The following is a 19,709-nucleotide window of genomic DNA, read 5'->3' as shown; positions in this document are numbered from 1 at the left end:
GGGGTCGTAAAATGTAACGATTGGAACGCTAAAGGAGCGAAAACCGGAATAGTGAAAACCCTGAACCAGACACTTTTCTCTGATATAGCCTTCCGACTAGCTTTCATTCACCGATGCTTATATAGCGACTATGTTGAACACTATAAAAAGGTCTTATTTATTTTGAGGTTTACAAGAAAATATAATTCCTCTTTACCCTTCGGGTTCAGGTTATAAGAATATATTTGTATAAAACTTCAAAATAAGATGAGAAAAGGTATCAAATTGGTATAATAAATAAAATATCTATCCATCGGTCTTAAGTTCTGAACATTTTTCAGGCTATGTAGGATTTTCAATATCCTTGTTTTGCATATGAATAAGAAGTCTTCTTATTGGGCCTTTTAATACACTCCTAACCCTTAGCGATCAACATTTTTTTAGTTTAGTTTGCAGACAGGCACAATAGGTTCTTTAAATTTGATTTCGTGTTTCTTGCTTTTAAGTAAAAAATTTAAATTAAGGGTACTACAGTTTCCGATTGTATTTTAATATAAGAGTATACGTAAGGAGAACTGATTTAAGGTGCTGAAGTTATAAAAAGAAAACTACTTTTGTATAAACATTGTTATAAACAATTTTTTGGTATCCAACGAGGCTCATGCACGAAAAAAAATTGAAAATCAAAAACGGCATAAAAATGGTTTTGTGAATAGTGAATATTTTGAAATCACTTCCCTCTGGGCTCGATCGTTAAAATTATTCATATAAGAGGAGCCTGCGACCACAATTGTTCCATTTTCGCATTCTTTTCTGGTTATTATTCGGAAGTTCAAACAGACTTTTGTAACGCATTTTTTAAAATACTTCACAGTTTCAGAGATCAGATAATATATAAAAAGAAAAAGAAAATTGGCAATAGGTAAAATAGCTTTTCAATTGGAGTAAACAAAATGTGTCATTCGAAGTGATATTCATGAATGTTTCGCAATTATGTGGCACTAAAACACCTAACTGGGCTAATCGTTTGATAATTTCGAAAGATTTTATTCAAATTAAAATGTGAGGCAATCGCTTAAAAATTCTCAGCCAAAGAATGCTTGACTGCGCATTGTAAGATTAGTTTACATAAGACCAAAGCAACGGTCGAGAAAGTGCTGCCACGCTTCAGTAGTTGGGCGCTTGGGCGTGGTCTGTACCTCCCGATTTTCTGTTGCCGCCACATGGCGCTAGAGCCACACAGCCGCAAAGCAACACAGCCACTCGTTAGGCGGTAGGTAAGGTCGTTGGATTTCATAGCGGATAGCAAAGAATTTTGATTAACTTGAAAATCATTGGAGTAAGTCAACGATGGCGCAACGAAATCTTGCATGGGCTGAGGCCTCGGTTCAGGTCGATCGTGCTAGAGGTGGTGGAGTGGGATTGGGGAAGGGTGGCTTAGACAGTTGAACAGGCAATACAATGTACGCATTATTTGTTTGCATTGCAACAATAATTGCTTAACTAAATGTGAATCCTGAAAGGTCCGATTGCCTGCTGCTGTTGAAGCGCCTGCCTCGTTAAGGCGGCGACTCTGGCTGCCGCTTTTAAATAATCACAATGAAAGCAACAACAAGCTAATAGCAAGCAAAACAAAACCAACAACAATAACAACAGAAGCAGCAACAGCAGCAGCAGCAGCAGCAGAAAAAACAATACACAACAAAAACAAAACGAAGAAAAAGCTCACAAATTGTCATTTCTTAACCTTTTCAGATTGCGAAGGCGGCACATGGCCAAGACCCGATGCCGAATGTGAGGGCGAAAGCGAAGGCTGGAGATTGGAGGCGGGCAGGCTGGTCCAAGAAGTTTCTGCCGACGATGGCGATGACAATGCGCGGTGCTGCATGCGAAATGCTTTAAGAAATGCCGAATTCCAGAAGCTACAGTACAATCAGTTGAATTTAAAAAAACGAGCGCAGCTCCGAGCACAGACAGCCGCAGCAGCAAAAGAAGAAGTTCGAGCTGAGGAAGATGGAGAGGGAGCAGCAAAAGCGACGAAGCCTACATCGACGACGACGACGACGACAACAACAACAACAACGACGACGATATCATCGCAGCAAACGCAGCTGAGCTAAGAAATTAAGAGGACATTGTGGCGGCATGCGGTTAGAACTTTACAACGCGGCTTAAAGAAACACACACACACATACACGTATATATACATCAGCCTGATGCCAGCATCGCCACGCAAGATTCTTTACGTGCATGGCGAGCATTTGCGTTGTTGGTGGCTGGTTGGACAGCCACAGCCCCGATGTTCAATGCCTGCCTGACAGGGGTCGCCCTCGTACGTAATCGGCGCATTGGAAATCCCTTTGTGAAGTCCGTTTGGGTCCGCGCACATGTATGTGTGTGTTATGTCTGAGAGAGTGCGCGCGCGACACGCAGAAGCTGCGCACGTGGCCAATTGGCCAGTCCAGGGTGACTCTCGGCCAAAATAGCAACAGGAGCAGCAGTGGAAAAAAATCATTGAAATGTCGTTAGGAACGCGAGACGGCGCGGGGCGTCGTTGCTCGATAAGCAGCAAAACCGCAAAATGCTTTTAATTTCTCAAACTGATATACAACAAGCTGCTGCAGCAACAATAACAACAATCATGTGATTTGCCTACACTGAAGGAAAATTTGTCGCAAAAATGTAGACAGACCTCTTACAAAATTATTCTGATCACAAACGCGTATAGATACCTGGCAGTAGTCATTATGATAAGAAAATACCAAGTGTCCAGTTAAATGTTATTTTTAATTGGACAAATATTTTTTGTATTGAATATTTGTGTTTTATTTTAACGTGCAACGTAAGTCAAGCAAATAACATGCTTCAGATATCCCAATCATAGAATTATTGTAAAATTGCTCAAATTATTGACATGTACTTCGAATTTAAAGGAAGATCAAAGCCGATTTTACTAAAACTATAAGTGGAAGTAGAACCGATCAGTTGCACAAGCATGTCCGTATATGCTGGTTTTAGATCTGACCGTTTCTGTCAGTGTAGAAGCGTATGCGCAGGCACAATTAGCCGAGCATTATGTTTGCCATAACAAATAAAATAAAAGCTTAAACTGAAACCGAAAAGAACTCTTGACTTTAAATTTTGTTGCTGTTGGTGGGCGTTGCGTGCGATGCGCAGGTGAGCGCGCCAAACTAGGCAAACCATATAAAGACACCCGCACGGCGAATATATATACATGCATATATATATATATACTTGTATATATAGAAATATATAATATACATAATGTGTATACACATATATAATGTGGCAGCCCACTGCAAAAAGCGGCGGCGCGGGCTGACAATTAACCTTGGTCTTACGACCAAGAGTTGGCGTTCCCGGCGACGTCGGCGACGACAACATCTACGACCTACAGCAGCCAAGAGGGGACACAGCTACAAAATGTATATTAGTGGTAAGTCAGCTGGCCAACAACAACAACTGCGAAAACGGTGACCCGTGCTTTATCGTGGGTGTCAGAGCAGAGAGCAGAAGCAAAACACCCACCAGCGGGCCTAACGAATTTGAATGTGTGCGTGGCTTTCATTCATACTCGTCGTCGCTTGGCAAGTCACTCAACTCATTGAGTAGAACACAAAAAAATAACAATCCACAGCTGCGCATGCGCACTGCTCGAAAGAGTGGCGCGGCGCGCACACACGTCATCAACAACAACAACAACAACAAGAACGACGACAACAACATCAGCCAAACGTGAGGCCTACGCGAACGACCGACTAAGTGAGCGGGTGGGTAGGTGAGAGAGGGAGAGAGAGAGAGAGAGGAGGGTAGGCTTGCAACTGGCAACTGGCATTGAAAAAGCATCGCACTGGCGATTTGCATGTCAAGTCAGCGACTAGTTGGTGCATGACTCGTAGCGGTTGGTTGGTAGCGGACTTGGACGAGCCGATTGTTGTTGATCGATTTATGAACTGGTCGTCATGTCGTGGTGTCGCAATGACGTCACAGCCGCAATGCCCACGTGCAATTTGGCATTGTTTTGGGCGCACTCAACAAATCAACAGTAGAGTCGCGCATTAGTTCAAGCGGAAGCTTTTACAATGATGAAACCGTCAGATACAAATACAATATTCATTCACAGTCGCTTGCGAATGCTTCGATATGTCAACCCACTCGCCTAATTTGTGGGCATGTGTAGGTTAACCTGAAATGAACTATCTACGAGTATGTATGTATGTTTTGTATGTGTGTAGTGAGCCGAGCCGAACCGAATCGAACCAACTGAGTGTTTGTTTGTTTGCTAAGCGAAGCTCTTAACCTTGCTCTTGAAACTACAACCTCAGCTAAAACTACAAACAACTTGCAACAACTTCCAACACCAACAACCACATCGACTACTTTTTCGGCAGCTGTGGGCAGGACACGAAGCCGCAGAGCGATCTGATTTTCCATTTCATTGTTTATTATTTTTTGTTTAATATTGCGCTAAATAATATGCGATAATATGTATAATGTACTATACGTTGATTTTTTTTAAAACATATATATCTATTCGTATGTCTGCACTTAGCTTAAGTTTTGATTTTTTGTAGTTAAGTTTATAACCAATCAAGTTTTTCTTGCTTGCAAAATTGCACGAGTATTTCAAAATTAAAAATTGCTTTAACTTATATATAAGTATTTGTTGGTTTGCATTTCTGTTTGACAGAAATATTAAAATAAATTAGTTGCGGAAAAACTAAGATACGTTTTTATTAATAAATTACAGTAAATTGCGCGGACATTGCTTAGCCGCATTCTTGCTTGCATGCCAAATATTTTTGTGGGAGATTTTGTTTGAGCTGCTTTGTAATTTTGGTTTGATTTTAAGTTTTAAATACAATAAATATTAGTAAAGCAACAGGCAACTCAAAGTATGATTAATGTTTTTTTTTTTTTTTTTTGTATGCTTGCTGGAGAGATTTAAGTATGACAGGAACTAGTTCGAAATTGCTGAATATTCGTGGAAGCGAGCATGTCCCTACGAAAACAATCCCAATGACTTTTTTGTTTTCTTAAAACTTGCCAAAAGGCCTGATCATCGATTATTTAATAAATTTAGAAATATGAATTATCTTCTGCAAAGAATATTCTTGGCCGGTTTTGATTGTTTTGTCTTCCACCTTTGAATATTCAACCATTATGACTAGCGAACATCTCCGATCTCCCAGCAAGCATGGGAATTAGCGAGAGAATAACTTCAACATTTGCTTGCAAATGCAGTCAATCAATGTTAATTCATATTAATTAATATAAATATAGCTATAAATTATAAATAGCGCTAACATTAGGCTAAACGACAAAATGAAGAAGAGTTGCAACTAAATTAGCTTAAGAACTGCGAGCACGCTCATCGATACATCATAAGAAGAAGAACCCGTCAGCGCGCCCCCTTTACCAAAAAACATTTGCTATTCCCCCTCTCCTCCTCAGTACGAGTAGACTTTGCACAGCAAATCTCTATGAGTACTCTATTGCTACTAGACATGCACGAATATTGAATATGTTTGCATATAGTATGCATATCTATATCTGTATGCCTGCAGTGCCTTTTTTGTTGATTTGTAATGCGACTTATTGCACTTATTTTAACGAATAACTACGATACTACATATCGAATAAGCAGTCTAGGCTGTCTACCCAGCCCAGGTAGTACTATTTGTAAGTTTTTGTGCTAATGTGTTTGTTTGTTTGTTGTGTTTGTGTTTAAGGCACTCGCGTCGGTGTCTCTAGTCTCTAGCGGTCGGCTTGTTTAATTCGTTTGATTCGTTATTTTACTCGCTGTTAAATGGCACTAGTTTTGCTTTGCATGGAGCTCTATGTATGATTGGGCTATGGCACAGACTGCAAAATGAAAGTACAAGTTTTGCTCTATAAATGACTAGCATATACAAATTATATTAAGTTAGACATCAAATGCGCCCCAAGAGAATCGGGTTCACGTCCTCCACCCAACATAAAGAGCGGCGAGATCGTGTGGCCGGCCAAACACCAACCACTTGCTGCACTTTGGATCTGCTTAAAGCTCAAGTATCCACATCAAGAGAAAGGGTAGCGATATTAGGGATTTTGATAAACAATCATATCATCAGGTCTCAGGTCTCAGCCCCACTTTTTATCACTCACTCATTATTATGAAGTATGAAGTTTGCTTTTATCTTATGAAGGAATAAACTTTGGCAATTTTCAGGGATTAAATCAATTTTTTCTTTCTTTTGAATTCCTTTGAACCAACCAAATTTTTAATTCGGTATGGTTGGTTTGTGTCTCTCTACCGATTGGCTCGAGGTGGATATTGGGCTTAACTTGGAATGCTGCCTAAGAAACAGTGCTACATAAACATAATTACCCTATATGTAGATACACCTATATTGTCTAAGTCCCATATCGAGTGCCCCGCCTAACGTTGCGCATGCGTATGAGACATGTGCGAATGCGTCGAGTGTGGCGGCGGCACATGGGGCACATGCGCATGATGTGCGTGCCCCCCATATGCCTGGGCATGGGAAAGCGGCGAAGCCTGACCCCCACTGTAGCTGGACTGCATCAGGCTCTGCTCGAGACTATAGTGCGAGGGCGGCGCCTGCGGATGCCCCAGATGAGCGTGCCCGTGATGACCATAAATTAATTGTCTTACTTTTGAGTCCTCGTCGGCAATGTTGTAACTGAGCTCCGTCTCCTCGAAGCCCGTGGCAGACATGCGCTGGTCTCCGCCACCTACACTGGGCGGGTCCGGTGAGTTAAGACAGGTCTGTATCAGTTGTTTGCCCGCCTCCGAGGTGATCATCGGCTGCAGCTTGCGCGTGGCAAATGTGTAGACGTGACCCGTCTCGGAGGCCACCAGCAGCATTACCTGTGTACCGGTCAGCGTCGAAAGCTCATAGGCCTGCAAAGAGTGGAAAGCAAGAGCAATATATATCAGTGAGATTACGCTTAAGTGTCGAGTCTGTTGTTAAGGCGGCACATAAATTTCAGACTAGGCAATGCGATTATGTTGCGATAAGCACTTGCAAACAAGCGGCCACAGACTTCAACAGCTAATGCCAACGAGCAACGGTAGCCTATCAACACCGCGTAATTACTGTAAATTGTTGCAGCGGGTGTTGTTGCTGCCGTTCCTGTCGACAACACCGCGAATAAATAACTCGCCGGCAAAACGCGCACAAAATGATCAAATTATGCTGTTAGTACGTACATGAGCTCAAATAAAGTAAGTACTATTTAACCCTAACAGAGTCCAGTAAAGAAAGTTAGAGGTTAATTTATGGACCACATAATTGCAGATAGTTTCATGAGATTAGAAGCATCTTCTCCAGATTCTTTGGAAGGGGTTTTTTTTTTTTTTTTTTTTGGATTGTACCCAAAGTGTACGAAGTAAACTAGTTTAGTGTGAATTCGTGTTACGCACAGACGGAGGCGTGGTAGATCCCGCAAAGTTTTTAAATAATATAGCCATATTCGTCTGTCTGTCGGTATGAGCGAAAGGATACCGGAAAGTGTAAGAGATGTATGGTCCGGTTCGACAAAGGTGTGCCATAATTTAATTGATACAAGAAGGGAATGCTGGAGTCGAGCAGGCTCAACTCCTATATACCTTTTACCCAACCCACAAAACATATATATAAAATATTCTATACATACAACCTCGTACATAAGTGTTTTCAACAGCATACATTTACATCAGAATCGTGTCTAAGCAAGTATGTATGCAGTACAGAATTGAGTCAAAGCAGCAACAACAACTTTCTTCACAATTGACCTTTCGTTATGAAACTTACTATAATGTACGGAAACATAATCACTAACTGGATGTAATAACCAAATTTTCGTTCGTTGCATATACATATGTATTACATACATTCCCACTAAACAAGTATATCCTTTGGGTGCAGGAAATCCAAAAAAAAATGTTTCTTTACTACTTAATTATGCTCTGTACATGAAATGTACAAAAGTATATTAGTTTTGCGGGAGGTGGAGGAGGCGTGGCAGGCCCCACAAAGTATATACAATATTTTTGTTCAGCATGACAAGACGAGTCGATCTAGTCTTATCTGTCTGTCCGTATAATCACGTAAATTTCAGAGACTACAAGAGATAGAGACACCAAATAATACACAAATATGCGTTATTTCACACGCCGTTCGTATTATCATCTATATCTCGGAGACCATAAAAGCAAGAGACCCCAAATTGTTAAGCCAAGATGCATTATGTGAATACGCAAAAAACGTGTTTCGGAATTTCCCTCCCCCTCTCCCACGCAATTAGTGATTCTCTATAACTCCATTTTCCACAACTGCACGCACGCACCAAAAGTTTATGAATGGCATGTTCAAAGATGGCCGAGAATGCAATGACGACAAATCATATAAAAAATGGCCAAATCTTTCAACTGAAAGAATTGGTGCCTCAAGTTCGATTGACTTACAACAAAAGATGATGCATTGGCATTTCTAATGGATCAGTCAATACCATTTTAATATAACTTTTTGCCTCCCAGAAGTTTAATCTCGATTAGTTCCAAAAACACCGCGCCGAAAAACACCTACTCGCCCTGTCAATATAAAAACCTAGATCTCAGGGACTATACAAGTAAGAACTAGGCACAAAATTTTGTAATTGAACTTTTTAACTCTATAGTTTTAGTTACATCCGCATAATGCTTATGTTCCATTATGATAATTAATTGCAAAAGTCACAGCCCTCCTCTGCGTTCCTACACCTACCGCTTTACATATATAGCTGACTTAATCAGTAATGTCTGTCTGTTTTGGCAGGCGTTAAACTGCTTGAGTGGTCGTTACGTATTTGTAATATATATTTACTATATACATATCGATCTCAGATAAAATTAAAATTAAAAAACTATCATTACCGAAAACAAAGAAATGACTCCTGAAACTAAAATAACGAAAGAAATAAAACAACAAACATAAAATGCTAACTGGAATTCGAAGTTCTTATAGGGGTACGTATACAAGTAAGTAAGTTCAAAACTTTTTGTGCGTCGGCACGATTTCATTAGTTTCCACGTTGATATTTAATGCACTTGTATTAAAATGATTCATTATTTGATCTGAGAAACGCAATTAACTACAATCAATTTAAAAATATATGTAATGTATCATTCTAAAAGTATTGGGGCAAGAGTTGTGAGGTTGAAATCAATTCGAAATGAATTTATTGTAAGATGAAGATATACATTTTTTTTTTTTTTTTTTTTTGAATTACAATTATCCACCCCACTATTAACTGACTTGATGGACCTGTGTGGCTGGACTTAATTAGCTTGATAAATTGAATATTCTCACCATAATCCAGGCGCTTCTCTATGTTTAAAACGATATATCGATACACTATAATTTAAAGTTTGTATGAAGTCTTGAGATGATATTAGTGTCTTTACTTGTCTTCCAATCCAAGATAGGTATTTATCAATTATTATCGCTTAGTTAAGCACTTATCAACATTATTTTAAAACCAAAATGGAATGTTAAAGGTTAAGGGCTCTTATATATCAATACTCGCTTCATCAAAAAAAAAAAAAAAATATAAAAATAAAAATGTATAAAATATTATTTAAATTTTTTTTAGTTAAAATAATTAATTGAGAATAATAAACAAAAGGACAGACAAAGACCTCATTATACACAGTTCATTGTTCTAATTCGTATACTTTTCGAGGTCCTACAGATGGTCATGGCTATATTATGTCAACTGGCCCGGTTCTTCTTGTAGCCGAGTAACTAAAGAAATTAGCAGTTGAATCGTGTAAGGCCATGTGCCTGAGATTTCTGATGTGCGAGCGTCTACTGTATTAATGAAATTGTTGGGCACTAGCAGGCAGTAGAGGGGCGGGCACTGGCTACTGTCCATTTCTGGTTTCCAATTTTATGTGTAACATGTGTAAATGCAAACAATTGACACGGCCGTGGCGAGTAGGTGTCGGTATTGCCACTGGTCCTGGTCTAGGCAGCAACAATTCATGTCAATTTGAATTTCGAACAAAGACAAAGGACACGACAAGTGGTTAGGGAGGGTGGGAGTCAAGCGGGCAGACAACGAGCAGTCCAATACGTTGACAGGACAAGGCAGCCCCAGAGACCCTGCCAGAGTCATTTGTTAGAACGCGATTGTTGCTGTTGCAATCGGCCAAAGGCGCGCCGACCAAACGAACCAACGAAGGCGATGCTTACCGATGGCCAGGCAGCCAAGCTGGCGCGGCTTATCGCACAATCTGCCGATCGTCGCGTATCAATACGCTTCCGTGCTGCAGCCTTAACAGCCAAAACAACAGCACCAACAATTCCCAAGCTTGTGGCCAAGGCTGCGCTTTCCTACAGCCGGTACTCATGAGCTGAGGACGCGCTTCGTGATTTCAATTTAACACCTTTTGGCGGCATTTTGCGCCTGCTGCATTTTGCCTTGTGCCGCTTGCCGTGGGCTTTCGGTTGTCCATTGTTGAACAATCGCTTTACATGCCCAGAGACACGCCTAGGCAATAGCACACGCGTGCTTAAGCCCGCCTGTCTACATCATGAGACCATGCCCAGCAACGGGGCGGCAGCTGCCCACACAATTAGGCCAACAACAAATGAGATCACTTTTTACAATCGCATCGTCTTCTTCAGAGTCTCTGCTGACATTAGCTCACTCACTTTTCACTTTTTGTGCGCATTGGCGAAATATCCATTTTGGGTAAGTTCGGCGGCGCCCACGCCAACGGTGCTAACGGTGCCAGCCAGGCCTTAGTCAAAATGCCCATATTAGGCAAGGAAAGTATGATATGAGGGTAAAGCGGCAGGTTGGCTGTCATCCGCAGGGTCAATGGCCTCAATTTGTAGACGCCAGCCCATAACTTGGCTATATTGGAAATATATTGGCATTAAAGCTTCGCAGGATTCCCGACTGTAGCGCCGTCATCCATTGTGTGCCTGTCAACTGTCGCATGTGACAACATCGACGACGATGAGGACCACATCAAAGTCAACAGAAAATGTATAACAAAAGCTTGTACCTTGTGGTCGGTCGGAGGTCCCGCGTTCGCCTCCCGTCGCCCACCATCTGCTGTGTGTGCCTATCATAAGTAGCATAAAGCTGACTACGACTCCCCCCACTAGTGATCTGAGACGGAGCTTGTCTCTGGGGTCAAATATTTTATAAGATTTTTGTGTTTTTTACACATGTGCAAGATCCAAGATCGTGCTGAGATCGTGATTTGCCCGCCTGCTGTTCCCTGCTGCCTGATAAAATGCAGAGTTTAGGGGTCAGTCCGAGAAGTCTATTTAAAAATGTTAAACATTTTGGCTTTCGCATATGAATTATGTAAGTTTGCGTGTGAAAATTGATCATTTGAAAATGCCAGTAAGCTACAACACAAAAAGGCTAAGAACTGAGGGCAAGCATTGTCTGGTGCAATTTTGGAGTGGCGTATTGGCAGCGGCCAGAGCACGCAACGCGCCTGCAGCTTGGACATTGTCTTTGAATGCAATTGCGGCGGCAAATTAACATTTTATGGAGCCGAAAACAAAGGGAAATGCGAATCGTGGCTACCGCGCTTACACAGTCACAAAGGACCAGAGTAACGCGCCACGCAGTGAGAAGACCCATGGGCGTAGCTAAAAAAGGTGAGTTTTACCGCTATTAATCGATTTGTTTTCTAATCCTTAAAAAAAAATACGTTGAACCGCCGGAACTGGAACTTTTAAAAGTTTAGTTTTAACTTTTAAAATGTGAAATTAGTTTTTAGTTATAAATCAAATTAAATTTAATCAAATCAATTTTAAGATAGATATAATTTCCATTGTCTGTTGTGTATTGTTAACTCACTCTGCCAAGATACATATTAATATTAAATGTGTCCAAATGTTAAATTGCCTTTCTAAAATAATCGAACTAAATGATGTTAAAGGTGTAAGGTAGTCTTATGATTTTGATGTGTTATTTTGTAACAAATGATTGTAGGTTATAAGTACATCTATGATTAGCAGGACGAGACTTGACTACTTGGTTCAATCTTTACTCTTGTAGAGATAGTCGAGATATAATACGTTGAAACCGTCAGATCACTACACCACCGATATGAATTATGGAGGGGAGTTTTCGTAGGAAAAATTTAAAATGTTTGAACTAAACTTAATACCGACTAAATTTTTTGTCATTTTTGATTGCATCACTCGTGGGTCGCGAGAGGACCAAAATATAATTTTTAAAGCTTAGACAGTAGAGACACAATAGGGTATGCAGTTCTAGGCGCATGAGTTTGGGGGAATAATAGAATATATAGCTTTGACGCAGGCGAATATATCTTTGTAGCTCGTTTATTTTAATATTGACCGAGACAGAAAGTTTCTTGCCTAGCCAACACTCTGGGAATCTACGCCCATGCTGACATTGTGTGCAGTTGCCGCCAAAGCAGCTTGGGGCACGATGGCATCGAGACGATAAAGCACCGCCAACATTTGGCATTGTTAGAAAGCGCACAATGAAACAGGAGGCATATGGTAGAATAGAAGGGGGAGGAAAAGAGGTGGATAGTATTTATTAATTGCACATAAGCTGGTGCACGAAAATGGGGCCAGTGAGCCGTACCACCTACCTTCTTCATGATGCCCGTCTTGCGTTTCGAGAAGGTCGTGTAGCGACGCAGCTTGTTGTCAATATACTCCATTTTGATTTTGACGCGTCCTTTTGTCTTTTTGCCATTAGCGGGCGGCGATTTCTTGTTGGGCAGCGGATTGTAGCCTTCGACGCCATCGTCAACCACACCACCCCCGCCACCGCTAGTGCCGCTGCCTGCGGCACAGCTCTCCAGGCCCTGCAGCGTCAAGCCAGCCGCACGATGGTCCTCATAGCAGTCAGAGCCGGCACGTTTCAGGCCACGGGACTGTTGCTGCTGCTGCTGCTGTTGTTGTTGTTGTTGCTGCTGCTGTTGCGCCGCTGCCACGTGCTGTGGACTATGAGTCTGGCTGTTGGCCAGCGTCTGGCATTGCGCCGCAGCCGCTGCTGCTGTTGTATTTGACCGCTGCATAGGCAAACCACCACCCCCACCGCCGCCCATGCTCTGAAGTAGGCCGCCGCTGGGCGGGCGTGCGCCCAGAGCGGCCACTGCCGGATTGCCATACATGTCGGCCTGGTCGGCCAGGCTCAGACCTATACTACTCATGGAGTAGTTTAGGTTATAGCGCGAGTCACCGCGCGTGGGGTCCATTCTGAGGTAAAAGTTCTCCACCGCGGAGCCGTTAAAGTCGCCGCACGTTGACGACGTAGTCGGCGTCGGCGGCACTGCGTACGCGTATAAATCCAAGGCACCTCGCGCAGCTATTATTGCGTTTGAAGTGACGCTGACGCTGCGTTGCGCTGCGAAATCCGGCCGCGGCACAAATTTACGTAGTCTTGGTCGTCGTCGACGTCTTCGTGTGGCTGTGGCTATTAGCTAGATTTTAGCCTTAGTGGTCCTCTTCCCACTCTTCCCGCCCGCTTTGTCGACAGCTTTTTTTATTCCAAAAATAAACACAAAACACACACCACACACAGAATCGCGCGGCCGCGTTTTGCCTTTTTTTCGGGCTTTTTGTTTTTGTGTGTGCCTATTTTTTACGTCGCGCTTCTACTGCGTCGGTCGCTTTTGCTGTTCGATGCGTCGTCTGCTAGCTGCACTTTTTACACGACCCACGCACAAATCGCGATGCGTTGCACGCAGTTTTCAATAAATTCAAATTGTATTACAAATCGCACACGCACGAATATTTGTTGCAAACACCATCCGTCGCGGCGCAACAAAAAAAAACTGACAGCGTTTGACAGCTCGTCGCTGGTCGGTCAGCAGGCGTTGCCAGGGCTGGGTGCGCGAGTACTATTTGCAGTGTTGCATAATGTGTGCGAGTCGTGGCGGAAAATTCGAATTTTCTTTAAAGGGCATTTGCGTTTGTTGCAAAATATTTATTTTGTTTAATAACAATGTAAAGTTTATGTTTGTTAACACTTATTGTTGTTGCTGATGTTGCGCTTGTTCTATATTTTAAAGCATTTGCTCATTTTTTATGTTCGAATTGTTTGCGTAGTGTTTTTATGGTCTATGCTGAGCTGCTGCACTTGTTTTTGTCTTTTTTGACTTTATTAGTTATTTAATGTTGCTGTCTGTCTATAGTTGATGCTTTTATTTTTGTTGTTGTTGCTGTTGTTGTTGTTAAGACCAAATTGAAACGACGTAAATTACGCGCTGCCGTTGCTTAGTTGTGTGTACATGTGTGTGTGTGTATGTTTATTTGGAGTGCGGTCGAGCAAACTTGCGATCGATGTTGCCTTTGTTGTGCTTCAGATGGCGTGCAAATACCTAATAACAACGCACGCGTATGGCAAGCGACAGCAGCGTCAATGCTGCCGCCAAACTTGGGCCGAACCGGTTGCTGCTCACGATGAACAACTGCAGCAGACAAGAGCGAGTGATTCAAGCTGTGGGAGTGCCGCCGCTCTTAACAATCGGGCAAAGAGCGAAAAAATCAGTACGTACATAAGAAGTGTGTGACTGGCAGACAGCTTGGTGTGTATGCCTGTGTGAGTGTGTGTGTGTGTGTGCTTGTCTTATGGCTTAATTAATCAAACTCCAACACCCATTGCACACACACACACTATGCACAGACATTATAATGTGGAACAGACTCTAGTCTGCGCCACGCCCTCTCCCACATTCACTGACTTATGCATAATTTACGGCGGCTCATTAGTAAACGTCTGCCATTTGCCTGCGTCCCATTGGCTCATTGACTCGTGTGCGCCTGCGCATAGATCAGCAAAGTATCCGAGCAGACTCCTCCTACCCAGGCTTGGCCGCTGTCTATGTTGTTTTTATTGCTGATACTGCTGTTGCGCTGCTGCAGTCGTTTGTGCGTGATTGAGTTTATTAATGCGCGCGCACTTAATGAGTGCGCATGTTAATTATCATCGGCCATTTTCTGTGCTTATCAGCGCTGATTAAGTTAATTTGTAATTTAGGCAAACCGCTGTTGGGCCCATTGGGGCAAGCCAATGGAAAAGGCACGGCATGGAATGGCAAGACAGGGTAAGAACGCAGATACGAAGGTTAAAACCGATACACTTCAGCAATGCGAGGAATTTTGCTGTGCTGTGTCTGCCAATATGGGCAGAGAACATGCCAATGCGCAATGCACGCACTGCAAAAGCTCTAGAGGATTTGCGTAACACGACAGCAAGGTGGAGGCAGGAGGCGGGGGTGGTGCAGCGGTGATGGTGGCCAGTAGCAAGTACGAATATTTCACAGACGCGGGCATTCCGGCCATGTCCTTAAATAGCCGTTCACAAGAAAATTCTGCTGCTGCTGCTGCCGCTGCTGGTGCTGTTGTTGCTGTTGGCCACGTGCAGTGACTAACAGATACAGATATACTGCCACAGCCGAGATTCGTCTGCGTTTGCGTCTGCGCATCTGCAGTTATTGCTCCCAGTTGATAATCGAGCCAGGCAGCGGCACATTCTTCATGCGACGCAACACAAGCGACGATCGATCGATCGATCCATCGGATCGCAAGTCCGCCAGTAGCTACAAATGGTTATGCTGCCTTTTGCAGACATTGACAACAACGCTGAGTCCCAGGTTCAGCCGCGTCGTCCGCCAGCCTCATAGTCGTTGTCGCCAGCTTGTCTCTTCCGCGAATAGTTGGCCAGCTTCTTCGGCTCTCCCGCTTGCATTTAATTAAAAAACAAACTTAGGCTCGCGTATGCCTTCCTCTTCTTCTTCTTCTACTTCATCTTCTTCCCTAAGCCCGCGCCCGTTGGCTAATGATTTAAATTAATCATAATGACTGTCAAAATAGAACGTTGTTGCATGCTCTATAAGGCAGGCGCGCTGCAGACAGCATGTTGAGCTCAGGCGCTGTATGAGCTCATGTTGCCATGTTGCCACGTAGCCATATGTATAGCCATATAGCCATGTTGCCAGGCTGCCAGATTGCCGATTCAGTTGACATTTCATCATACTCACACGCCAAGATCGACTTTTATGTGCTGCCCCCGTCTCGGCTTCCCCGTGCTCGTTATCGGGCCAAGGTTCTCACAATTGTAGCGCGTTCTGTGCAGCGCTTACTAATTGGTTGGGGCTAGGCTCGAGCCCCGAGCATCGAGCATCAAGCATCAAGCATCGGGTCTCGAGTCTCGAGTTGTAAGCTTGGAACTCGGCAGGCTCCAGCGCGGCTGTCTTTCTAACTGCACGTCAGCTTGTCTGGCCTGGTCAGGCTCTTGGCCTCAGCTGGGAACGTCTGTGTGCAACTACTTTTTGCTGCTGCCTCGACTGCCTCTTCTGTTGTTGCATTTTCCTAGGAATTTCTCAACATTTCTAATACTTAATTATTTGCGCGCGTTTTGCCAGCGTTTTACGTGCGTTTATGCCAGCTATGCATTGGCCAGCGGGCTCTCAACTGCACTCATATTTATTATTATATAACAGAGTGCCAGAGTTCACCTTCAAAACTGCATAAGACACACACCCATAATGTATGTGTATAGGTATGTATGCAGATCATATTATGGTGGCATATATAGACACAGTTGTATCGTATTTTTAGTTCTGCCGAAAGTGCTTGTTCCATTTCCATTTAGAAAATTTTGATTTGCTGTTGTGCCCGTGTTGCTTCTGTAGCTCATTTAAGATTACTATTTATAGGCTTTTTCTGGCAACAACAGAGCGCCAACGATGATCGCTAAGCTATTTACTCAACATGAATGCAACATTTCAAATATTTCAGGAATGATTCTTCGTATGTGTGAAGGTAGAACCAAAATGATCTGAGATTAATAAAACCAAAGCTGAAGAAATACTCATTACTGGATAAGGGCCACTTTCTAGTCTGCGGTGTTTTGTCCGGCGAAATGCAAGCCTGGCATTAATTACAGGAACATTCAACCATGTCAGCCTTTGATTAAGTATAATCTGCATATTGTATACTCTTCTATGTACATACATACATACAAACAAAAAGACTACAAAATGTATGAATCAGAGGTGCCGCTGGGCTTTTCGAAAACTATATAGTTTTCCCTTTCCATTCGACTCCTAGTTGCCTTTGCGCAATCAGGATATTGGCATAATCTATTAAACAGGAACTGTTTTAATATCAGTTTCATCTTTTAAAACGACTTCTAGCGAGGTATAATGAATAATGAAGCTCAGCCATGTTTAAACTCTTTATTGTAAGTATGCAATGCCTGTTGTACATTGAACAAATTTTTGTTTGTAAACATGTAGGCAACGTATAACTCAGTTAATTGGCTTAAAAATTGTAAAAATCTACAAACCAAGTCTGGCCAACTTGAAAGACGGACATTCCTTCCAAACTCGTGACAGATGCATTATTGATTTACTTATGTTATTTCGAATGCCGTTAAAATTCGGTCCGAAAGTTATTATTGAAACAATTTCACTCGAGCAGCTACACTCCTCTTCTTCTTCTGGGTCTTTCTGGATATAACATAGTGGTTCAGGTGATTTCAATGTAATTCTCGAAATATTGCAGTCGCATTCCTTTTAAAGCTTAGTACCATGTATTGCATAGGTTTTCTATTTACAATTATCTACTTTATTTCAAATTTGATCTAAATCGGTTAAATCTAAGATAGTTATTGGCGAAACAATTTCACTCCAGTACTACGCAGCATCAAGTTCTTAATTCTTGTTCTTCCTCATTCTTCTGCTAGAGGCGCATATAACTAACTCAGTGTCAGAAGTTTCTCTGGGTGCTTGGGACATTAAAAATATGGACAAATGGGAAAATTTAAAGTAATGAAAATGTGTGCATATGGTACAAACGTATTTTATTCTCAAAGATAAATGGAACGATTAGCTATGATTATAATTTGAGAAGTTCAAGTTCTCAGCATATTTTCAGGATGGGGCAAAGTAAGGAGAACGTAGGACTTTATTCTTCATAGAATCTATTTTCTTAAGCCGTGTGAAGCGAGTCAACATGCGGGATATGAATTGACCTTTTCAAATATTCTGAGGACTGTTGTACAACTAATGTTTGTATTGTCATATTTTCTATTTTTTGGTCTAAAAAAAACAGGTTTTGCTATTATTATGTGTTCCACATACTACCATAAGTTCAAACTTTTGGATTGTAACACATTTGCAACCGGCGCTTTTAAGGATGGATATTCAGCTATAATTCAATGCCGGGGAATGGAGCTGAAATGCAGACTTTTTAGTAGCTAAGTTGCCTTCAGCAGAAAGTTTTTTTGAATCGTCTACAATACTTAAAAAGTTTTCTTTAAAAGGGCAACACTTTTATACTTTTTTGACTATCGATTTTCGCACAGCAACGGTATATAGGAAGCATACCTTCTTCTTAAGAATGATTCTTTCTGGTACTGCACTTGAATTATTATATGAATTCAAAGCTTTTCACAAGTCTCTTTTGAAAGCGTTGGTGCTCCTCAAAAGTTCCAAATATTGAGTGAATTTCGTTCTTTTTTCCAGATGGGCAGATAAGTCCCTAGTAATAAGTTATTAACATACTAGAAGCCTTTATGTATGTTTTTTTTGCTGCACTCAGTAGTTTCTGTCCGAATGGGCGGAACTAACCTCTGCTTGTAATGCAGCCAAGTCGCCCAATTTCCTCAATTTCAATACCACAAGGCTACATCGCGCTCAGGTGTCTAATTGGGCGCTGGGGTGACAATGAGCCACTTAAGCAGTAGTGTCCGGAGCAGGCCAGGGACGCACCGCAGACGTCCACTGCCGACGTCAACCAATTGCCAATTGGTACAGGCCACTTTTTTCGTGTTTGCCAGTCCTCATGAATAAACCATAAGGGGCTGGCGGGATCTGCAGATCTGCCTCTCTGGCTGTTCGGCTGACTGTCCGGTAGACCTGCGCACCTTCGTCACCGGGCTGTGCGTTACAATTTAAATAAATGGAGGCACAGTCCAGAGCAACGGAGAAAACAAGCAAAAGGGCTTCCTTCCCATTTGGGGCTTTGTTGTGCGCAGTTCGCAGTTTTCAGTTTTTAGTTCTCTTGTACAAAGTACCGTACGCGGTGGCTTACAGGAAACAAAAGCACCGCTACACTCATAAAACGATTAACAGGTCGTGACCATTTCACCTGATTACCGAAGTGGTCATCGATTCGCTCATTCGCTCAATCGCCCATTTCCTCATTTGCATGCAGCGACTGTTTGGGGAATGACGCTGCCTTGAGTGGCAAGTGCAAGCGACGGAAGTTGAACGGCGGGCGGCTTAAATGCTGCCACCTAGACAGACAGACATATATACACACACACACCTACACATACATCTACACCTACTGGCAGAGCCAACGAAACTCTTCCGTTGTCGGTGGCCAGTTAGAACTTCCTTTGAATGCGTGCCAGCATTTTAAGCAGTTAATTAATTATGATGTGCGATGCGTGCTTTGCATGGACAGTTCGATTTCAATTTTCGGAGCGCTGACGTCAAGTGGCAACAGTTGCCCTCCAGACTAACTGCTCGACAGACAGGCAGACAGACAGACAGACAGCCTGACTGTCTACAAATTAGAACAGAATTATCCCACGCATCTCGGATAATGTACGCGAAATGCTTGATCGATTGCCAGTCATCGATAGTTGTTGTTGTTGTTGTTGTTACTGCTGTTGTTGTCGTGCTCTTGCAAAAAAACTGAAGACAACAACTGCAA

General features: G+C 42.4%; 1 protein-coding gene across 1 annotated transcript in view; it reads right to left on the bottom strand.

Annotated features, from left to right (window-relative positions):
• Positions 1–13,772, bottom strand: part of LOC115623794 (serum response factor homolog) — a 37,339-nt gene extending 23,567 nt beyond the window's left edge. Inside the window, exons 1-2 of the mRNA XM_030518339.1 lie at positions 12,623–13,772; positions 6,659–6,907 (exon numbers count right to left, since the gene is read on the bottom strand). Of these exons, the coding sequence (XP_030374199.1) occupies positions 6,659–6,907; positions 12,623–13,234 (861 nt within the window). The 5' untranslated portion in view covers positions 13,235–13,772. The remainder of the gene's footprint in view (positions 1–6,658; positions 6,908–12,622) is intronic.
• Positions 13,773–19,709: the final 5,937 nt, after the last annotated feature.

This window comes from Scaptodrosophila lebanonensis, unplaced genomic scaffold, assembly GCF_003285725.1.
Source record: "Scaptodrosophila lebanonensis strain 11010-0011.00,11010-0021.00 unplaced genomic scaffold, SlebRS2 tig00000001-arrow-pilon, whole genome shotgun sequence".
In the NCBI taxonomy this organism is placed as follows: Eukaryota; Metazoa; Arthropoda; class Insecta; order Diptera; family Drosophilidae; genus Scaptodrosophila; species Scaptodrosophila lebanonensis.
The sequence above is the reverse complement of the archived record's forward strand: the minus strand, read 5'-3'. Positions and strand labels throughout refer to the sequence as shown.